This window comes from Leptosomus discolor, chromosome 6 (assembly GCF_034619465.1).
Source record: "Leptosomus discolor isolate bLepDis1 chromosome 6, bLepDis1.hap2, whole genome shotgun sequence".
Taxonomy (NCBI): Eukaryota; Metazoa; Chordata; class Aves; order Leptosomiformes; family Leptosomidae; genus Leptosomus; species Leptosomus discolor.
The window spans coordinates 14,222,012-14,245,904 of NC_141396.1; the positions used below are offsets into that span (position 1 = coordinate 14,222,012).

The 23,893-nt window shown below is 44.0% G+C and overlaps 1 protein-coding gene across 3 annotated transcripts in view; it reads left to right on the top strand.

Annotated features, from left to right (window-relative positions):
* Nucleotides 1–23,893, top strand: part of SH3PXD2A (SH3 and PX domains 2A) — a 261,200-nt gene that overhangs the window by 120,068 nt on the left and 117,239 nt on the right. For all 3 annotated transcript variants that reach the window (XM_086466554.1, XM_086466556.1, XM_086466555.1), the window contains exon 5: nucleotides 1,233–1,324. In XM_086466554.1, the coding sequence (XP_086322680.1) occupies nucleotides 1,233–1,324 (92 nt within the window). The remainder of the gene's footprint in view (nucleotides 1–1,232; nucleotides 1,325–23,893) is intronic.

Here is a 23,893-nt window from a genome sequence, read left to right on the forward strand (position 1 = left end):
TCCCTATCCTGCCTCCATGCTTTGGCTAGGCCTTGTGTGTCTGACCAAGATTAATCAGATGTCTCATGGGTTAGTATAACCATTTTGCCCCAATGCACCTTCATTTAGCTCTGGTGCAGTTTTTCATCTGTCTTTCAAGATTGTTTGTCCTACTTTCAATGAGTAGAAGAGCCAGGCAATCTCATTTTGTCAAACAGGTTTACAGCACCTCTAAGAAGCTTGGTCTATATTTAACCTGTGGCCTATTTTCAGTGTAACTTAGCACAGGAGGAGGTGAACTCCAGCCTCTTTTCCTCTCCTGCTGGTCATTTCTGGAGGCAATCTCAGAGTCTTGTCACTTAGAGCTGCTGTCCCGTCTCTGTGTGCTGGGGACAGCTTTTTGGCCTCTTTTGGCACCATCAAGCTCTGGATTCTGAACAGCAAATTCATAGCATGTTTCTGTCCTCTGTGCTTGTCTCATTGGTTTGTAGTCTTACTTTCTAGTACACGTCATCATAATGTGGTTGCTTCACAAATTGTACTGAACTATTGCTGAATGCAACAAGCACTGCATACCTGTGCCTTGCAGAGTGCATGACATCGTTAGCCAGGGTGTGCTGCGAAACCCTCTTCATGCAGAAATAGCCTCTCTGCCTTTTTTTCCCCAAGACACTTAATCAGACTTCCTTTTCTGTTAATTTAGGAGCAAATGGTTGTTTGGTTTGTTGGTTTTTTTTTTTTTTTTTTTTAGCAAACTCTGCTTTTTCTGTTGACAGTGCTTAATGGAAAGCTTTATGGAGCACATTAATCTGTTGTATTAGTGGGTGTTGAGTCTGTAGATTTTCACTGCTTGAATTTGTGTGCATTGACATAAAGCCTGTAAGCCCTAACCACACTGTTTGAGGTGCTGTGCAAACACATGTCACAGAGACTGTCCCTGCCACAGAGCACTTACCTACTCAGTGTTATGGTTTTGCACATGCAGACCAAATTCTGCTCTTCTACACATGGCAAAAACATTACATTGGCTGACTCTAAGAACCATTTCTTGTCTCAATTTGTTGCATCCTAACTTGACATTTGCAGTCAAGACATGCTGTTTCCTTTCTTCTCAGGTAAGTAGCCAGGCGTGATGCTTTCCTTCCCCCTGCCAGGACTGTTTTGCCTCCTCTTGTTTGGTAGTTTACATGTTTGAGGCCGTGTTTTGAACTTGGCTTTTCTAAGTGCTTCTCCCTCCTTGTTTTGTTTTGCAGGCACTGGTTCGGCTTCCTCCACACATTTCACAGTGTGATGAAGTCTTCAGGTTCTTTGAGGCTCGCCCAGAAGACCTTAACCCTCCTAAAGAGTAAGTGCTGTGATAGATTTCCAGTGCTGCTCAATTCATTTTGATTAGGTGGAAGGAAAAGGTCATTTGGTTTTATTACTGCTGTAGGTGTGGGAACAGATTTTGTAGCTTTCAAGCACTACCTAGAAAATGCCCAGCAATTACGCACAACCCCCTCGGCTGTGTGGAGGACAGAGGAGTCAAGCAACCCTAAGCCATCCCCCGCCCACCTTTGTATTGTTTCTTGCTGATGGTTCTAATGAGGGAACCTCCCCTGGCTTGTGGGTTTTACCTGATGATTATCACCAAAGAGTCATTTAGTTCCCAAAAGCATTGGCTCAGCAGCAGGGGGAAATCCTGCCAGCAAGCACTTGGCTCATAATTACCAGCTGCTTCTTTAAATATACTCCTGCCCAGAGATACTTAGTTATCTGAAGGGAGCAAGATTGTGGTCCAAATCCAAAATTGTCTCTGGAGAGTCTATTCTTTCTAAGCAGGAAGCCAAGAAAAGGCTGGGAAAAGAGTTCCCATTGAACAAGAAGCAGAATGGTAGCCTTTACCTTGGAGCAAACAGGCTGATTCATGCTGATACAGTCAGGGTTCAGAGGACTAATTTATCCAGGGAAAGCATTGGCAGGAGGGTATTTACAAGCAACTGTGCTGCCTTGCCTGATATTTCCTTTTCTCCTTCTTAACGAACAGGATATATTTCATTGTGCTCCGCAATAAGATTTTGACTTGGTCCCATTGTGTTTTGTGCTGCTTTGTTGCACGATTTGAAACTTGATTGCAGGCTGTGTTACCGTAATATTCTTCCTCCAGTGTTTGCACAGCCCATTGGGTAGGGGGAAAGGGATGTAAAGCTTTTGGGTTTTGGGCACTTCAGCGTGCACAAACCTGTAGTTAGCGGAAAGATTTGTATTAGCTTTAGCTGTCTGTTCCCATGCTGGTGTAGAGGAGAGGACCTTTGCTGTTTGATTTCCCAAACTGTGTCTCTTGCACATACAGTATTTTATACAAGGGGATGTATTAGCATTTGTACTAAAGAAAACACTGCTAGAGTAGCTGAGAGTGGAGTCTTTTTTGGGTTTTGAGTGAGAAAAAAAGAGTGATTTTAAAAGCAAAGGTCTGGTAAAAGAGCTGGTTTGGGGTTTTTTTTGCTAGCCAGCCTTGGTTTAGACAAATGCCTGGGGTGAATAAATACAGTTGCATGTTCATTGTTAAACACAGATTGCAAACTTAGAAACCATTGCAGCAGGATATGCCAGTACTCTGAGACCTGCTGACCATCAGAGTTTCCATTTAGGATCTGTAAGAAGGTTTGCAAAGGCTGCTTGATCCCACAACACCTCTTTGCAGGGAGACATGCCCATGTGCCAGGCAGAAGCAGGCACCGAGAAAAAGAGTGAGGTCCCCAGGGTTATGGGAGAGTTCACCTGGAGGATCTGAAAGGGACCTTGGGGAGTCGCTTTAAACACTGTTTAACACTCCTGTCTGCTTTCTGTGCTACTACAGACCCTACAGCATTAGGCCTGAGTAAAATAGAGTCAGGACTGGACCTCTGCAAGGCAGGCCATGGGGACTGAGGCTCACCACCGGGCTGGCACTGGCCATTATGGCTTGTTTCCTCTTTTTGCTCCTACAGGTTCTTAACAACATTTTGCTGAGCTCCCTGTTTGACGGTCCTGCAGCAATTTTCAAGTTATCCATTCGCTCCCACCGCCCCCAGAAAAACAAAAAAGACTAAATGTTCTCAGCCCGAGCCTTGCATCTTATTCCAACTTAGTAATAAGTGTGATTTATTTCCCTGGAAAATGTAGAGAAATAACCTGATTAAATCTCACTTCACTAATGTCTGCAAGACATTAATCTAGCTGGGTTTAAACAAATCCTACCTCGTCTTCTGTAAGCAAACAGATCTTAGGGAAGGTGTCTAAAGTTTCTGCTGGGAGAGCTTGACAAAAGATGTATTGTTGAAACTGAAGATTAGTCTCTACAAAAAAGATGATGTAAAAGCCAACGGAAACATCTTAGTGTTTTTCTTCTGTGAACTGAGGGGGAATGGAGGAGATCAGGGCTCACTGGACCACTGTGTAGGGTCCAGGGGAAGGATACCTCCAGGGCGATTCTCAGCCTCAGCAGTTGCTGCAGGAAGGAGCAGCCAGAGAAATCCCCAATTCATTCCCTCCTTTTGCTACTCTGCCAAGCACCTCCAGAAACAGTGAGTCAGTGGTGCCCAAGCCCCGTGAGTTCAATCTTCCTTGGACCTCACGGTCCATCATTCATCTCGCTGGGGGTGGTAGGGGTATAGCCTGGGGCAGCATCTAGAATACCCTAATTATTTTATCTGTTTCTTCAGCTGCTTCTTTTAGCCCTCAGTGCAGAGGTGGTTTGTATATTGATATATCAGCATAGATACGGTATTCAGCTGGCTGGGTTAAAGAATAGATATTGCCAAGCGAGGGACTCAACCACCAAGAGATGGCAGAATGGAGTTGCTTGTGCTGCCTTCATGTCTCCTCTCTGCACAATGAGGTGGTCTTTAGTTTTATGATTACCTGCTCTGTTTTTCTGCAGCAGCTCAGCTTGATAATACAAAGCCTGACCTAGAGTTTAATTAACCGATTTTCAGGAGTGTAGCCTTAGTCCCATGGGCATTTGGGTTGTTGAACCCAGAGAGTCCATTGAGTTATTGCACGTCCGGAGATAGTGACTGAGCAAATGCTCCCAGCCAGAAAAACCTGGGCGCTTAAACTTTGAGGCAGGAGGCACAAAAAAGTCTGGTTTAGCTTGCAGCTGGGACGTGCAGAGAGGTATCCCTGCCCGTAATCACTGAGCCATGACTGGTGGTGATGCATGTGCAGTAATTTCAGTGCTACTGCAGTAATTCAGCTGTGAAGCTGTGCCCTTCACTTCTCTTCCTGTTGCCCTAAAAGAAACCAATATAATCCTGCGGTCCCTTAGGCACTCTTAGAAATGTGCTCTTGGCTTCTTCCTTACAACTTTTCATCTGCCCTACCCTTGCTTCCTCCCTGCTTCTGTGTACTGTCCTCTCTGGGTTATGCTGTTTGGCTTGCAGGCTGCTCCCTACAGGGTCATTTCCTACTGCTGCTGTGCTCCGATTGCCCGCAGTGCTGAGCAGCACACAATCCAGCTATAATAAAAGCTGGGCTTTCCCAACACTGTTATAATACGGCCAATTTGTTCAGTTGGATTCGCAGCTTAGGTTTTGTGTTTCCTGTTTTGGTGATGGTCCAGGCTTTCGAGTCCTGTGACAATAGGCAGAAGGTGTTCCTTTCAGCCCCATTAAACCTTTTCTGGGTACAGCAGCTTACAGGCAGATAGCTGGAGAGATGTCTCAAGAAATCACAGTGTTTGAACTGGCTGATAGTCTCCTCTGAGTCTGCTCCTGCCAGTGGAGCTAGCTCCAGGTCAGATAGCTCCCAACAGCAGTTTTCCTTCATGCTGCGTGGGAGAGACCATAGAAGGATACTAAATCCTTCTGTGGGATGGTCTGGGAGCTCTCTCAGACCATTTCACATGGTGAAAGCATGGCCTTTGTAGGGGAGCTGGCACGTGTTGGGAGCACTGATGTGCAAGGCAGGGTTTGGAGCTCTGGTGCCGGTGATCCCAGGGCAGCTGCTTCTGCTGCTCTTGCTCCACTCCACTGATTAGCTGCAGAGAAAGCAAGCTTCAAACCATCAACTCTGGTACAGGAGGAGCAGTTTTCAACTGCTTAGATTTATAATATGTGGAATTTCGGTGTTTGAGCAAATGCATATAGGCAAATGGCTGGGCCTGTGTCTTTTACCATGCCCATGTAAGGACCAGATCTTGCCTTGCTATGGGAAAAGATACTGTAAGGTAAGAAGGAAGTGTATTTTTATTTGTCCATTATTCTAAGTTAAAACACCATGTCACTGAAAGCCATTCATTTGCTGGATACTTCTGTTAATAATTATAATTACTGATAACTAAGCCAGAGGTAGATTAATTTCAGACTTCTACTGGGGATTTAAATTCAAGGCTGAGGTCAGGCCAGGGCTCATAGTCAACAAACAAAATCTCAGAAACCATTTTTTTAATGATTCTTTTTCACTAGAAATAACAGAAATACCCAAATAGTAGGATTAATCAATTAGACATTGCATATGGTCTACTGCTTTTAGGGCTTTTTTGCAGTTAGGTTCAAAATATCACAGCCAGACCACTCATGTGAGTTTGCTTTCCCTTTCTGGGTCTGGATCCAGTCTAAAAAGCAGATCAAGAGCCAAGGATTCAGATCTGCAATACTCCCCCTGCAGAAGTGCATGCAGACTCAAATGAGATTTCTGTCTAAACCACCACTAATAATATTAACAACTGAATTTAAAACAGTGTTCAGTATCTGAGAATATTTTTCCTGTAAGAATCATAAAGCGATTTTCAAACAATATGCAAATCCAGGAAAACTGGGGAACTTATTAGGTATATGACTTAATATTGTGAGGGTTGATGCAGATTTAATGCTGAAGGCAGCTTTACTGAAGAACAGAAATGCTTTATTGTTGTCCATAGCCATGAGCTTTACTGATCGTATCTCTATCCCATACTACTGCTGTAACACGTGGATACTCGGATGCCAGGCAGCCACTGTAAAATGGAAGCTGGATTCTCCCTTTATTCTTCATGTATTACAAATTTCTGATAAGGAAACTGGAAAGAAGCTGCCAGAGTAATGCAGTGCCCATGTTAAGGAAGCATGCTTTCATTTATGAGTCTGCCAGTGCTAAAGCACAGTGCCCTAATATGCCTTTTTCTATCCATAAGCATGACTGTGTTTACATACACTATTTCTGTTTCCCAGACGTACTCTGATCTGCCCTGTAATAACAATTCAATTGCCTATTGGTAGAGGAGGAAAAATTTTCACCTGTAAAATATCTATATTTATTCTTATATATTATTTTCTCTTATATTATTATTATATAATATTTTCCTCTTGTATTTCATTCCTTATATATCTTCCCTTATATTTCGCTTATATTTCATCCCTTTAGAATTGTGTTTCCCAACACATTTGGTAATTGAGTCTCTGAGCAGATGTGATATGAGGAAAGCTGTCATTCTTTTTTTGTGGTTGTTCTTTCCTAGAGGACTTACAGTACAGATAATTTTCACATCGTTTAGGAATGTGGTCAGCACCATTTTATGACAATTGGTGTTATAGTCTGCACTTGGCAGTGGTATTGTGAATGCTCAATGCATGCATTTTATTAGGGAAATTAATTCCACTTGAGAGATGCAGAATGGAAGTTAATTTCCTTAAGAAATGCAAAATTGGAAAAAAAATGGAAGTTTTATATTTATGTGATTTATCAGCTGGGAAGTAAATTGTAAAACACAGAGCAGAAAAAGCTCTGAATAAAGATAGTGGCAGGATAAGGCAGTTAAGGCCCACTGTTCTGAAGGGAAGAAAAAGTTAATATTTTCAAAGAATTACTTCATCACTTTCACTGAGCTTTAGGTAGCTAAGGATGCAATAACCTGTTAGGGATGAGTTTGCCAAGAGCCTTGATTAGCTACTCCTAATTAGTCATCTAGCTCTCACTGATCTCAGTGGGAATTAGGTACCACGGCTCTTTCGTCATCTGAGTCTAGTAGAGCACCTCTGTTTAGTTTTTCAAATGGGCCTGTTTTAGGGCTGTATTTGCTAGAAATATTTGGCCTGAGCACCTACATTTGTTGTGAAAATATTTTTTTAGCTTCTAAATCACAGAAGTGCTTTACAGGATCCTGCTCATAGTGTGGGACTGTCGTAAATCTGTGGCTCAGAGGTCCAGCAGCCATGTGCCCCAGAAATAGAGTGAAGTGTGGCTGATTCCCAGTTGTGCCCTCTCTGAGCAGGAGCTCATTTTCTGGGACCTGGCCCAGATGGGGCTCTAGATACCCCAACACTGTACTTTTATCAATGCCTATTATCTTAATCTTTGGGAAGGTCTGGCTTGGAGATTGTTATCTTAAATAAACTAAGCCAACACAGGGATAGAGGAATCTCTAGGAATGGAAAAAATGGAAATAAAGGATGTATTACTCATCTTCTTCTTTAGTTTCATGTGGAACTTCCCCCTTTTATTTTTCAATATATAAATGATTTGGGCTGGAATATCAAATGGAGGGTATTGAAGTTTGCTACTGGCTGCAACATCAGTGATATCAGCAAATAACTCAGCCTTCCCGAGAGAAGATTTGAATCTTTTTACTGCTTATCCAGAAAATTAAAAAATAAATTATATGTAGATAAATATCAAACAATAAACCTGGGGGAAAACAGAAAGCACATTAAATGAAATAGATTCAGCAACAACAAAAAAAGGGTGTAGAAGAACAGCAGTTGGAACAGCACATGTTACTGCTGTTACCGTACAGTGAGAGCTTTTATTCCTTGCCTTGAATATCACATTTGGGTTTGCTTGTGCTTTGTGGGTCTGACTGTGAAAGGACACGGGGCTGAGAGGAGCAAAGATAGTTTAATGTACTGACACTTGGCACTGGCGGGCAAGTGTACAGAAATAGCTTTTGCCTGGATTGGTCATGAGCATGCTGCAGGGTTTAAAAGTGGCATGCTGTCATGGGCACAGGATGGATTAAGAATAACCAGACTTACCTGGAACCCATCAGAATGGGACCGAGATCAGAGCCTTGCCAACACGCTGCTATTTCAGCAGTGGCATCGGACACTGCCTTGCTGGGGCCAAACACAATGGTGCTGTCAGTGCTAGTAAAAGTTTACTGTTTATGAGCAGAAATTCAAGACAATTTTTATTTCTCTGTAGAAGAGTTGGGACTGAAGAGGTGTTTTGAAATGTGGAGATGTTGCCTTTAGAAAAACTAAATGCCAGGCCTGTTGGCTCGAGGGCCTTTTTCATCTCCAGTAATTTTGTTCATATACTAAAGGAACAATCACTGCTGATGATTTGCCAATGCCTATTTTGTAGATTAGAAAGTAGTAGTTTGCTTAATGTTTAACTTAACCCATAAAATTCCTTCCTTCCGGAAAAGAGAAGTTTAGTAGTTAATGCAGGGGGGTGGGAAATCTACTCATTACTGTCTCATTGATTTATTTTGTGATGTTGGAAAGGCCTCTCACATCTCCTGGCTGTATCTGCAGTATGATTGCAGAGGTATGGCTTCAGAGATTTGATAAGAGGATTTTATTCTGGTAAAGAAACCCCGTTGCTTTCGTAATATCATTCTAGAAATGACCAGTTAGAAAATTAATTTGTTTTTAAAATCATCAGTCAACATTGGAAGAAACATTACCTCCAAAATCTGTCAGTAAAGCCTGTTCTGCTGGTGCTCCTATATGCAAAACCAGTTAGGGAGCCAAAAGAACAAATGTATTCATCTGGCAGTGGCGGAAACCTGGGCTAATGGGGCAGGACTGGAGCAGAACCAAAATAACTGGATTCAGAGGTTATTAAGCTTGTTGTGAAGGATTTGGGGCACCCGTTATTCTTGAGCCCTCACTTCTGGAAATGTTTGGTTCAGTGCCACAGGATCTTCTGAAAGTCTCTGTTTAAAGACTAGTGATGCTTGGTTTGACACCTCAGAATAGGGGCGACCTGTAGGGTTGAATCGGCCATGCTGATAAATACAAAAGAGATCTTTAGGGCCACGCAGAGGAGAAGCGTCCGGTCCTGCTGTGCTTTGTCGATAAGCCTGGAACTGAGGAGAGGAAGAGGGAATGAGACTTCCTCTTCTTATCTGGATTTCTTGTTCTGGTGAGCCCCTGCTAGCAGGTTAATTGCACACACTGAGGTATCTGTCACCGTTGACTCATGACCTGCTAGGCAGGAGGAGATGGGGTGGAGTTTTCTTTTCACTAACATGACAGAATTTAATATAGCCTGTCTTGTCCTCTGTGTGTCATGTCTGAAAAACAAGAATAGGCAGCTTATGTTACAAATATAATTATATCATGGAGAAGAATCCAGTTTGTCATTGCTATGTATATATTTAATGTGATCACACTGTTGTTTAATGAAGATCTTTTTCCACTGTGAAGAGGAGGGCACTAGGGACAGACATGCTCAATGGGATGTTTGCTGCCAGGGTGATAAATTATCCCCCAGTGGCGCCTGGGGTCAGATGGGACTTTTCAGTGCTCTGCACTTCCTATTGTTGATCACTGTGTAATTTTGACTTTCCTATCTGGAGAGGCCCTTTATTTTTAATGCTGTTGAGGATCTGTAGCCTCACTGGTTATTAAAAGAACATTTTTCTCATGTACATGTGCCTAGTGCAATCCTATAAGCAGTTCTGAACTGGTAGGGGGCAATGTAAGACATGGCAATCCAAATACATGTGATAGCGTTTTATCAGGCTGTATTATATATTACAAGGGGAGGCATTGCTTAAAATGTATTTCAATGCTGTTGACTACAGGCCAGGCAGAGTTGACATCTTACATTTATTTAAGGTGGAGCATTTCCGGCTAAACACCAGGAAGTAGAGGATGTCCCTCGGTGAACAGGACTGTGAACTCTGAGAGTCTCTAGTACTGCCTTAGCATCTATCAGTTGCCACTGAAAAGAGAGGAGGAAGTGTTAGCAATTGAAGAGTGCTGAACAACAGGTAAAGCAAGTCAGGTCTCTCTGGAGAGCCACCGCCTCCTGCTTTGAGTTAGGAAGAGAGCTGGGCTTCCTTTCTGGCTTGGCTGTCTCATGACAGCATGTTAGACAATTATTGTTTGGTGCACCTGGCTTCACCTGTTCACCGCATGCCACTAAAGCATTTGTGCTGGAAATCCGTTTCGTTTCATACACAGGGCTTGGAGTTTTGCATTCAGCTCCCAATGCTATTGCTGGTTAAAATCTTGCTTGTAGCAATCCTGGAAATAAAAAAACATTTGTGGCGGTAGGGAACCATCCCCTGGAGTGCTGCACGCATCTGAAATGATCTGTTTTGCTCTGTCCTTCTGTCTCTTGAGGAATGGGGTGCCTTCTTTAGGACTTAGGATGTACAAAAGATACCAGACCTTGAGTGGCTGTGGCTGTAGGAGACACAGTGATCTATTGGTAGATTCATTTACACCCTTTCCATCTTCTTAACTGATTTTCAGCTGACTGTCTTTCATGCATGCTGTTCCCAGAAACACAAGCAGAGGATCAAATAACAACATGTTTTGACTCCAAACTCTGGAGTGACTTATCATGTTATCAAAGCTTTTGATTTAATTGAAATTTCACAGATAACCCTAGACCTGCTTTTAAGTGCAGACTCAAGTGCCAGTGGGAATTCAATTAAACCCCCCTCCCCCTTTAATGCTTGCATTTTGTTTAGGAGGTTTATGGAAGGGATTTGCTACTGCTTATCTCTAGCTAGAGCTGTGTGTCTGGGTTCAAAGATACCCTTTGTCTTTGGGCCACTTTCCTTTTCCATTTATGCCAGAGTTCGATCGGAACAACCCTGCTGACAGTAATGGACTGTTCAAGATTTACTCTGATATAAGGATTGCAGAATTTGTTGTGTTGAAAGTAGAATTCTTTCCTTGTTTCCATTCACATCTCTTAAAACAATTGGCCTAAGCTCAGGAAAGATGTTCGTTTAAACAGACCTCTGATATATTCTGGATAGAGGATTCACTGTGGCTTTGCAATACTTTAGTCTAATCTAATAAATGCTGGTTATTTGCTGGATTCTTGAAGGCTGTATTTGCTTCCCAGCTCCAAGGAGTTTTAATAGCCACTCCAGTAATGCTGACTGCAGTGCACTGTGGTGAACCTCAGAACATTGTATATGTCTGATTACATTTGCTTTCAATTACAGTCTTGTGGGTTTCAAAAATCAGAGCAGTTCAGGCTCATATGGGAACCGCTGCAAAAAATCACTAGTAACCTGAGATACCTAGTGCTTGAAAATATAAAAGAAGAAGAAAATGTTGAATGTTGAGGGCCAAAAAATGTCTATTTTGCTTTATGAGAAGACACCCATTGCAACGACTGTTGGGGTTACAACGGCAGGGACACCGTATCTAACAGATAAACCTTTTCCTTTCCCCATCCAAGTGTGCTGGGAATGAAGTGTGAATGACTCATACCAGAGACAGCATTCATCAGTGACCTGATGCTGTCCTGGTTGACTAGTGAATTAGCAAAGTTGCCATCTTTGCTGCTCCCCATTGGATACGTTGCTGGTCTCACCCCATTTCTAATGATCAGAACCTCACCAATACTGTCCTCTCTTGCTAGGGGAGCTGTAGAGTTCTTGAGGGTGTTAAGGTTAAATTAATCTTCTTATTTCCATCAAAATACAATATTTGTGGAGATGTTATCTTCCAGATCTGGCTGAAGCAGGAGCTTTCTTTTAATGAAAATGTTTTACCAAAAATGAGCCTCTTGGTTCCTGTTGAAATGTGGTCCCCAAACCCAGAATTTGGATAGTTTTCATCCGCCCTACGGCAACAGGGTGGCTGTAGAGTGAACAGACGTGTACAGAGACATCCAGCAGACAGCTTTGCAGGTGACCCCTTCTGCAATGGCGTTCAGGTCTGTGGGTGTTGTGTGGCTGGGACTTGATCTGCCATTCACAGTGCTGTGGTGTGTCTGGTCCTGCCTACTTAATGCCTCACTGTGTCAGTGGGCAGCTCTGGGACAGCATCACTGATGTGACCGTTCCCTTTCTCCCTTGCCAGCATCTGGTGAGCAAAGAAGGGTCTCATGAACACATTAAAGAGCAAGCCCTGGTGCAACGTTTATTTGGGGCGTTACAAATATTTGCTAAATAAAAGAGGAGCAGGGAAGGTTTCACTGTGGAAAAGCCCAGCCACAGCACTGTGACACCAGCAATGGCGCAGTGAATTTTAACTCCAGGTGAGGAAAATTATTTCAGCTATTCTGAGCTTAGAATTAGAAGGTGGGGTATAAGGCTGTCATCAACCCCCTGAAAATACGGGCAAATGCAAACAAGGTATGCAGACTGAGTAACTGGGGTAGCTTTTATTCTGTAATGGCGACCAGTATGTGTTGCCAGTGTTCTACATTTCTTCCTGCAGGATGGGGTGTTTTAGCAATACAGCTGACAATTTGGGGAACCATATGTGTAACAAAACCAAGCGTTTTCCTTTCTGTGGTCCCAATAATAAGGTTCTTCAGCTTGCACATAACCTCTGCAGTCTCTGTAGCCAGTAACCTGCATACTGATGCATCTTGCTGGGTCTGGATTAGTTCCTTCACCTCCATACATACCTTTATAGTGAAGCTAAGGGTCAGAGGCAACTAGAGAAAGCTGCAAGAGTCATTCACATCCCTGGAAACAGCTTTAAACTCTTCCAGCAAGAAGTCAGTGGAAAAGTATCTTATTGTTTGCCGAGTCATCTCAATGCACAAAGCAGGGCTCTGTTGGACACACACTAACAATGTTATTAATGTTCATGATGCATCAGTGTCATCGCCTGGGGGGGGGAGGAACCCCCGGTGGCTGAATTGCACAGGCCATACCAGCTAATGAGATGCTCTTCTTGCCAGGCCTGACAAATAAGCTTCTGTTAATCTACGTGGTTATCGTTTTCATGCTCATCTGTGTGTTCGGGAGGGGGTTGTTTCACAGATGCTTGGCTGAGGGATGGCAGGGTGACCCGTGCTAGCTAGCGAGCAGGCTTTGAAGGTGAGCTGGGACTTCAAGAGGCAGACGTTCAGCATATGAGGAGAAAGCCTTGAATCCCTTCAATAAAGTAGTATGTTGAAGTGAGTAGTTGCAAGAAGTAGGAGTTCTGCAGAGGACAGAGATAAAAAGAGGCTTTCAGGCAGCAGGGAGGGCTCCTGCCTTTTCCAGATGTAGCATTTGCATTTGGAGAAGGAGAACTGCCAAAAGGCCAGGCCGATGAAGGATGCTTTGTGGTGCTTCCAGCCTATGAAAAAACACAGTACTTTGAAAGTTAGGTGCTTTTGGATTATTAGGCAAGGGATGAAATAGGCATCGTAAGAGAAGTCCCTTTCTCCCTCTTCTTATGGAAGGCCGGTCTCCAGTGCGTTATGCAATTATTACTTTTTTTCTTCCTTTTTTGTCTGCTTTCTCTTAAGGCTTTTTTTAAAAATACACTCTTGCCTCAATCATTCAGCATCCTCATAAATCAGAAAATTTTCTCCACGTAGATTTATGACAAGTGTTTCATATTGAATTTTTTTTGTTGACAGGTGTATAAACTACGGAGCTCTGGTTTACTGCCCAATAACTCCTGATCCCTGGCAGGATAAATAATATTTGTGAGAGAAGATTGAATTAATATCAGCAAATAGAGAATTTTGGGCTTTAACAAAGAAATGTTGCTTTCTGCCATGATTTTGTCTATCCTAATAGGTGCTTAGAGAATCTCCAGTCTTACCTCTATTCAGATACATTCAGTTCAGATATACTCACATGCCAGGGAACTCTGTAAGTAAAAGATGGGACTATCTAACTACGAGAGCACTGACCCAAAATAGACCATTTAACAGCTTGGGGCTCTAATGTTCCTTTGCAAGTTTCCTGAAGAAGTTTTGCATGCTTCATGTCTGCTTCTCCTTTTAAGGATTTATTTTCAAAACATCAAAGTGAATTCCTGATTTTGAATGAAGTAGGACACAGCCCTACAGAGACACATGTCAAAAGCATTTCACCTCCAGAGTAAAGCAACTAGATAACATTAAACTTGCTGTCAGCCTCATACTGAGAGTGGCTCTCCTCCTCCAAACATTTATGTATGTGGGTAGTTTTCTACACAGTGAATAACTGTATTGAATTCAACAGGAGCACATGTGCACCCAAAGTTATTTGTGTGTTTATTCACGTGTATGTTTGTTTGATCAGAATGAAAAATTCTGGAGAGGGCTGGGATATAAAGGACCTTCATTCATCAGTAACCCCCTCTGCAAATCATATTAACTCTTCTCTCTTGCCTGGAGATGGACTTGTATGGAGTATGTGCACGCAGGCTTTGCGGCCGACACAAGAAATTTAACTTGAATTAAGTCACCACCTTTCAAGGGATGCAAGTGGGTAACATCGATTCTCAGGGACACCTAAACACAGAAGTCACACAGCAAAACCAGCAGAGAGGCTCAACTGGCCTGAACATTTAGAGGTTTTATATAGCAGATAATTTTTGTGTGTCCTGAATGCTCTTTTTATGCATTTATTTTTACTGATATTTCATAAAGGAGACCAAAAAGTTCTTGGAAGCAATTAGGTATGTATCTTCATTTCTGTCTTTGTAAGAGGCCTTTTAATTGTACAGCTGTAAAATCAACGAAGCAGCAATGCAGTCTCCATAAGGGAATGCAGCTGCTCTGAGACAAAGCAATAAACACAAGGCTATGCAGAATACCTTTCTGTGGCTGTACTTGCTGCAAAACCCGGTCAGATACCGTTTTCACTGTGGTTTATTCACTTCAGCTAGTGCTTGCTCCATGATCAGAGGGAATTCAGCCATCAAACAGGGTTTGGCAGGTCTCATTCCAGTATAAAGGACTAGGGCACTGTAAGCCGTCTAGTATGTATTATAGGCAATTGACTTATTGTCTCCTATTTTACATACATGTATAAATCTTTTACTGGACATTTTAAAATTATGCTTTGTTCTTTTATCTTGCTTTCTTTTTGCTTTCTTACCATCCCTGACTGCATCAGCTTCTCTGCCTCATATTGACATATCATTTCCCTGCCGTTTTTAACTATCTCTGGGTTTTTTCATTATCCTTACATCCCTTGGATATTATTTTCTTCCTTCTCAATATGTTTTGTCCTGTGTCCCCCAGCATTGCTACATTCATTTCTGTTTGTCCCACTGGTACTCTGTGTGTTGGGTTTATTTGCTCTCTGATGTATTTCTTCCATAACTTTCTCTCTTTCCCATGTTTTTTCATCCCCAATCCCACATAAGGGAGAACAGAGGGATGGTAGGAGTGTCCTGGACACAGGTGGGATCCCGAGGCTGAGGCTAAGTGTGCCCGTGCTTCCTTGCAGAAGTTGCCTGATTGCTGGATTTGCTGCTAGCATAGACTACAAGCAAGACAAGCTAGTCTGGGGCCATAACAGAAACCGGTAGTAAACCCTGTGTCACATATGTGTCGTGCTTGGGGCAAGGGTCTACCCTCACCCGTGTTAGTGGCCCTGATAACTAACCCTCAGCAATAGGGGGAAACCTTCTCTTTTGCCCCACTAAAGGCAACTTCTTTCAGAAGTGATGGAAACCTAATTAGGCAGAAATAAAATCATCAAGGTCTGGTGCTGGTTTGTAACCTGAAATTTTTGTAGAAGTTGTCTCTGTGGTCTTCCAAACAGAAATTTGTCATCTCTGGCCCGAAGTTACTGGGTAATTAATCTTCTGTGGTGGATAAGGCAGGCTGGGTTGTCGGTCTGCAGGCATGGAGAGCTATGAGCTAACCCACAGCACCGCTGAACCTTTTCTCTCTCCCCTACTTCTTCATTTTCCCATGACCTTAGGAAAAAAAAAATCAGCACTTCATAGGTCTTTTTTTTTTTCTAAATCACACTTTATGGAACACAGTTTTAATACTGTACGGTGCGTGTTTAATGATGTCCATATGGGTTTGTGGGTACAGGAATTAAATACATAACGGTTCACGATGACATAACACGGAAATGCAACTCCCGCAGTGCTGGTGTGTAGGCTGTAAAGGGTTATTAATAAAAATGAAGGTTTTAAATAGAAAACAAGCTTAGCAGCACCGTTTTGGCCTCAGGCCCATCTCTGAGTGATGGAAAAAAAAGAGGCTGGAATATATGGTCTTTCCTCAATACACGAAAATAAATACGTTTTACCACCATACTCTGCTGAATGTTTCAGAGAGAAAGCTGCAGGCCTGATGCATGGCATCTCTCTTCAATCAGAGCCTGAGCTCAGGGAGGTCTGGAGGGGATATTTCAGCAGGGTGCAGAACACATCAAACAAATACTAAGGGGGAGATTGATGCCTTAGATTATTAAACTGGGGTAAGGCCACAATGTTTTGATTGGCAAAACCTTTCAACAGTCGGACATTAGTGTTTCAGAAGAGCAAACCGCTCTGTTTGTGGGTGAGCCAGGAAAATAACAACTCACACAGTTTGGGGGAATGACCTCAAGGAAATCCCATCCCATCTTGTAACCAGAGTTGCTGCATCAGTAAGCCAAGGAAATTACATAATGCGCCTATTAATATTATAGACAAATAAAAGCAAGTTTACTCGTCTGTGTTCAGCCTTGTCCTATTTGCAGTTGCCCCAAACCTTTTGTTTTAAGTCTTCAGAATAAATGAGACAGCAGTGGACGATGTGCTGAGCGTCTCCCTCTGAGGATGCTGTGTCTGAGACACCTCTCACGAATTTTCTACTGGTTGGTAGTGTATGGGCAGCACCAGCACAAATTGAATGTGTTCCTTCTCTTGGCTGATTCTTTACCCAATGTTTTTCCTGGAGTTTGAGAAGGTCCAGAGCAAAACGTGTAGATCTAAACTCTTCCCAAACTAACTCTAGAGTCTGAGGCTTGGGATTTTTTCTGAGTTGTGGACATGTCTAAATTACCTCCAGGTTGTAATCTGGGACGAGGTTAATGCTTCATAGCAGTTGCATCAAGGTCAGGACATGCCAGAACAAAAAGTGATCCTGCCCTGGTTTCCATGTCGTGAAATCCCAATATTCCCAGCTGTGTCTCTCTGCTCCTCCTGCAGTCTCTGCTCTGTCTGCTCACGTCATTCAGCTCCAGCACTCAACTCAGCCCATCTTCACACCTCTGGATCCCAGCTGATGGCTTTCCCTAGCAGATGGCAATGGAGGATGCAGTGGGAATGCAGGAGGAGTAAGACTTTCCTGCTTTACCTGGTGCTGTCTGGGGCAAATTCCCACCATCTGCTAGTTCCTTGGTGCCTCCAACTGTTGTTCATTGTGAGACACAGATGTTGTTAGCTTGGTGGTTTCTGTCCAACCATCAGATACTTCAGCAGAGGAGAACTCGGCCCATTGTATGGAATTGCAATTCATGCCAAATATGTGGCATCGCTTTTTTTCCCACCTGACCATAGCCAGAACAGTGAACAGGAATGTGGGAATGTGGGACAAAATACTCTCCCTGCACATCCGGTCCCGTGCTGCTGTGTTCACCCTTCAACCTCCTGGCTCAAAACCAAGATCCTCCTCTAAAAATTAGTTAGAAAAACTACTCCCTGCTCATGGTCTGCTGGAGAGATGGCTGGGCATGCTTCTTCCCCTTGCTCCCATACTCTGGGTCATCTCAGGCACACCTAAAGCTTTTGGAAAATGATATGTCTATTTTTCCAAATTTCTTTCTGCTGACAGATGTCAGTTGTTTGTCTTCTGAAACTGGTCTTTTCAAAAATAGGTATTATGTCCCTTTAAATACATAAACCACATGGGAATGGGATTATTTTTGTCCCTAGCTGCCTATAATCTATCTTCTTTCTTTTTTTAGTGAAAGCAAAATTTTCCCAGGGATTGTTCCTAAGAATAATACTGAAAAGAAAGTGTCATGTGAACCATAAAGTGGTAGTTATGGCAATAGTAATGCATTGTCCTTCTATAGAGCTACCTCACCATAGACCTCGAGGTATGGCCCAGACATAAAGCCACTCTCTCAGCTTGACTGTGAAATACAAGTTTTATTTTAGAACTAGGAAGCAGAAGTATGAAAGTAGGTTTGAAAGGTCACCAATGCTGAAACAGAATCCAGAAGGTCTGAATTTTAGCTTCATGTTGTGACTCTCAGCATATTTTCTGTTATTTGCCTTCATAAACCCTGCTAGCACACCAACAGTTTGGCTTGCTGATGTACAACTCCCAAGATCTACAGGAGTAGGTCAACTTCCATATCAGTTTTTGGAAAATGCTTATTTGAGGAAAATGCAGCAAAGAAATGTTGAACTAGTTTGTCCTAGGTTACAGTAGGACTAGGATTCAGGATGCCCTTAAATTCTCTACTTCAACCACTGGCTCCCCAGTCCTCCAAATAAACACAAACTCATCCCTTGCTCATGAGCATGTGAAGGGGGATCTTTAGCTCAAGATTTACCTCACCCTGTTGTCTTCCTACCCCAAACTGTGGTGAATTACCTCATCTAGAGTCACTCTCCTGAGATGAACAGCAGATGTCTGTGCAGAAGAGACACAAAGACCAGTCCATGCTTCTTCACATGCCGGGGACAGCACAGAGAGCAGAGCGGGCCGTAGCTGTGATGTAGATGAAGCAGCTGCTTTCGTGCACAGACTCTGCCCCATGGCAGTTCTGGAAAGGATCAGTGTAAGCATGGAGGAAGGGAGGAGGACTGATGGTTTCCTGGGTCTCCCTCTTCTTCCTCAACCAAATCTCTGCAAGTACTGGAAGCACAGTCTGCTGTAGAAGAATAAATTGCTCAGGAACCTACACTCTGTTTCAGCTCCCGCTACATCAGTCCATTTGGGGCTGCAGGCTTGGCTTCCTGTGACGCTTGGCCAGATTACTCCATCTGCAAGTCCTTGTCCAGAGTCAGCCCTGGGTGTCTCTTGATGTCCTCTGCTTTCCACTTCAGCCGTCTCCTCCACTGTTTGTCCTCTGTGTCCCTTACTGCGGTGTTTGCTGATGGCAGCTTGTGTTGAAGATGCCCGCAGCCACACGGGGCTGTTTGCGCAGGGAGGTTTGGCTGGGGCCGTTCGAGCAGTCAGGCAGCTGTGTAGTTTGGAGCTTGAGCAGAGCTTTCCTGGTCTGAGTTACCTTCCCAAGCGCGTGGAAGAGGGATGTGTCAAAAGTGCATTGCGCTTCCCGCTGGCTTTGTTTTCTCCCTGCCTGTCCGGTCCTGTGGTTCCCATCCCTAACTCTTGTGCCTGTTGACTTGTGAGCTAACACGAGCACATCTGCCTTGGACAGACCTTTAGCTGGCTGACCTCCCCCTCAGGAGCTACTAAGAGTTTCCATTGGTGTGTGCTCCATTACCCACGCCGTCCTGGCCCTTGCTTCAACGCATCTTTTCCTCCCGCAGGACCCTTTACTACTCTGTGCCTCCTCACTAGATTTTGCGGTCGCCAAATGTGTGGTCTTTCCAGCAATTCATACCGTGCAGCAATCTGACTAGAGGTCTCCTCTCCGTCCTCCTCTGTGGCCACTGGTGCTGAAGATAGACCTTGTACTATGCAAAGCCGTCCCCGAGCGTGCCCGTGCCAGTGGGTGAGAGAATGCGTCCTTGCATGTAGCTTTTGTTCTCAGTGCACAACCCACCTCCTGGAGCAGCAGATAAACACAAACAGCCTTTTTCTGTGGTTTAGTAAGCAAAGCGGAGCAGTGCTTCTGAGCCGGTTCTTTAACAGCAAGGGCATCTTCACGTCCTGAGCCTCATGTAAGTAAATCTGTCATCACCCTTTACTCTGTCTTTTGTATAACTTTATGTAGCAGCTCGTCTTAAACTTCTAAAAACATTTTCTGGGAAATTACGCGTGGGAGGTGGGCAACTCCTTCCATGTATTGCCAGCTAATCTGTAATACTCTCCTTTGTCATAACAAATGGGGCAGGTTTCTCAAAAGCTGTATCTTGTGCTGTTCTTTCATCTCTTTCCTCTTGCTTTAAATCTGGAGATGGGGTTCTGCCCTTGATGCGTTTTAGAGCACAAAATGCAGAGCCAGGACTCCTGACTTCTGTCTTGAGCACTGGATGCTCACGGCTGTACTAGATCCTGCTTGTGCAGTATCTTTGTGAACTAGAAGAGGCTGTATGTATGCAAAAGACTGTGTTTAGCCATAAATGCTATTAAAGGTAGAGGAGAAAGAAAAAAAGTGTCACAAAATTCCCAAGAAACCAGGAAACTGGAACTCTTTCAATCGTTCTTCACCTTGGGAAACAGAGGAACTGTTATATTCAACTGGTGCCTTGCTCTATCCCAAAGTACTTTGTACAAATGAAAGCTCAAGATTTTTGCAGATTCTTGGGACAGAATGTTTTGCACTCCCTGGCATCTGTCATTGTTTAACACCTCTTCACTTCTGTTGAGCTATCACCCTCTCTCTTCCAGCCTGGTAGGTGGCACAGGAGATAATCACATCAGCCCTGTGGAGGAAAATAGCACAAAAGTATCTTGGTATGTGGCACAACTCTTTCTGCAGTAGGGCTCATCTCCCCTTTAATGGAAATTAAGCGTCTAAATCTTTTTGTCTTTTCCTCTTTCTCAGTCTTACTGTGTGCTCTGGGGTGAAGTTTTGTCGTGCTACATTTATTTCTCCTTGCCAAGACCTTCTTTATGGCCTTAATTTAAACTAAGTCCAATCAGACGCATGGAAGGCCATCATATTCCAGTGCTGGGGATGGGCTTTAGGGGCTGTTTGTCTTTTTTCCAAGGATAACAGCATATTCGCGTTTGTGTTGTGTGTATGTCTTGGGCTTACACAAAAACTTAAGGATCTGATTCTGGTGGGTCATGCTGGCAGGTATCCAGGCCTCATAAATCTGGTCACTCTGCTTTTCCAAATGTTTATTGTGCTGTTTAAGCTTTTATGAGCTCTTGTGCGTATTACATATGGTCTGAATAAATGTAATGCAGTATTACTGTGCTTAGCCGAGATACAGAAGAGCCTCCAAGGGGATCATTAGAGCTGGGGCAGCCGTTGCCAACATTTGGAGATGAGTTTCTTGGTTGAGCTTTCCAGGGTTGGTGGCTTCAGCCCTGTTCTGTTGGTTTTTAAATGCCACTTGATCTGAGGTTGCAGGAGTGGAAATAAGAAGCAAAAAGTTGCAATTTCTTGGATTCAGTCCAGGATTGTGGCAGCAAATCTCCCCTTTGTGAAACTCTAATAAAAAAAGACTGGATTTTGCATGTGCTGCTGCTGTGCCAAGGTTTGCTCTGATGCCAGTGGGACTCAGGAGAAGCCTTTAAGGAATCAGTGGCTGCATAGTGGGGCAAAAGTTACCCGTGTCACTGTACAGGAGGAAACACCTACAGACTCCATCTAAAAGCCAAGGCTGTGTTGCTCCTTCAGACAGATGGCAAAGAAGATACTCCCTGCCCCTCCGAGCCTACAGCTCCTCTTTGATCCTGGAGATCAAACATGAGCCAGCCAGACTGAGCCAGCTAGACTCCAGCTGGTGGGAGCAGGGGTAGAAACAAGCACATACAGGACTTGGGTTTGAGGGACGGCGGTGTGAAAGTGGTACCTGGCCCAGGTCTACCTCTCCCTCTCAAGTCGTAGCCCTGGCAGCCTGCAGGGAGCATGCATGCCACTGGGAGAGTGCCATGGTCCTGCTGCTTCACATCCTTGTTCTCTTCTGTCCCAACTGGGTTGAGGAAAGAAACTGCAGGGAAAAACCAGCCAGGCTCTGGCCAGCCCTAACAGCTGTAAAAGCAGCCAAGCCAAGACCTTGGGACCTTCAGAGAATGTCCTGCAGTTCAGCTGCGGGCTTTCCTTCACTTCCAGTTGTCCTTCTGCTCCAAGCAATCCTTCTAGCGCTGTCACTTTACTTTCACCACTAACCACACTGGCCCCAGAAAAATACAGGCTTGCAGTTGAGCTTGCCACCAACACTGGTTTTCTTCAGCTTGGGCATTCTGCTCCCTCACCCCTGCTGTGTCTGGCTATTCAGATGGCAAGTTTTGGGGCAGAAACAAGCAAGTTTGTGTTTCTGCAGCAGACATACAGACCCCCCTTTGGCTTGGCCGTTAGGGCTGATGTAACATATACCATCAATAATTGCTCTCTGCTGGGGGACACACTGAAATAGTGGAGGCTTCACAGAGGCACTGGAGAGGGATGGAGGATACAGATGAAGATGGGACTGGGAGGAATCGGGGGAGGACCAGAAGCACTGGGAATCTGAGGTGGTCCTTTGCTTCTGGAGACCTGAATTTGACACTGCAAATTCTGGTCTAGCTGGTTTTTATTTCTTTGTTTTTTATTGAAACTAAAATTCAGATAGCCTCTCTGTGTTGGCTCAATGTTGCACCAGTGGAAAAATACCTAAAAAAGAAAGAAATGGAGAAAATGCATATTTGCAGCCAGAGCTAATGTGCTCTTGCCTGTAAAATGGATGGTTTTCTCTGCCTTCCTCATTACTTTAGTCTGAGGATTAAGTGTGGGTTACTACTGGCTATGCTGAGGAGCAAAACCTCAGATAACCACTGCAACAACATTTAGTGAATTCGTTTTGCTAGGTACCTGATGCTGGGTGCTGCGTGTGGGAAGGAGTAACAGCGCATACTGCAACCCACTTGGGGGTGGAAGTATTAATGTTTTAGACCGATTCTGAGGAGCATGGGCACACTGAACGATACTGCAGTGTTTTGACACCTAAAAGAGGCAGAGGAAGGAAAGAGGGCATCTGTTGGGCTTGACAGAACATTTGAACCGTTTTTCTCCGGATAGAGGTTTTTCCTATAACCTCTAAAACATGAACACGTTTACTGCAAGGTCATTCATGGAAGATATGTGTTCTGCTGCACTCTCCTCTGTTCGACCTTGAGGCTATTAACATCTCTTGGGTCAAACAGAGACAGGGAAAGGATAAATGTAAACAACGAGTAGAACTAACACTCTGGTTATGATGGGCTACAGCTTGCATGATACCGACAGCTTCACTTTGCCCTGGCTAGTTGAGTTGGGGAAATAATAGGAAATCATAGTAAAATAATAATTCTGGCATGCAAATGGCCTGCCACACCCAGTGTGCACCTGAAATTCTCCCTGTGCCATGCTGCAAGGACTTTCCTCAGGCTGCAGTGAGGGAAAGGCTGTGAACCATCTCCCCACAGGGTGCCAGCAAATCCCAGCATTCAGGGAAGATCCTGCAAGAAACTCTTGGTTCTTGCTGCGTGGGAGGCTGCATGGTCTTTGGCACAGCAAGCAACCTCTTAAAGGTTGTATAACGTTACAGGGCAGACACCACATGCAGTAATGCTGTTGATGTCAGCTGAGTTACCCTGGGGATACATCAGTCCTTATGGTTTTTTGGAGGTATGAGGTGGGGCAGTTTGTTACTCAGCTTTGCACCATGCTGCGGCATGCATCCTGCTTTCCGCTGCTGCACTTCTGTTGGTGGTGTTGCTTTGACCTGCAGGAAGGGTTTGAACCTGCCTGTGCAGAGCTTACAGAAACAGAGGCATTACAAAGTGCTGACTTGGCAGCTCAGAAATTTTCTCCCTCCCCTTGCTCAGCCTGATGACCCCTCAGCAGGCTGTTCCCATTAAAAGCTACAATGCTACTTCCACCTCCATGTGCAGCTGCTCCCCAAAACCTATGCTTGACCTTGCTTTTTCTGTAAGGGAAAGAAATGGTGACCATGAGCAGAGAGACTGAGATAAACATTATCTGAATCTGAGGTGGGCTCAGGACGTGGGATCACAACAGCAGATTTTGCCATCGGAGCTGATATTTGAAAACAGTTTTTAGGGAGACCCATTTGTTGAATTGATCATTCCCAGGTTTGGAAAGTCAGTAGTTTTGAAAATGGAGAGCCAGTCCCAGAGTCCTGGAGTGTTGCAGGACTTGATCAATTACTATATGAAGGCATTTAAAAGTGAATTCCTAGTGGGAAATGCTACCCAGGGTTTCTTTGCTTCAGGATGTAAGGCTGGAATAGAGCCTGGGCTGTGTGACAGCATGCAG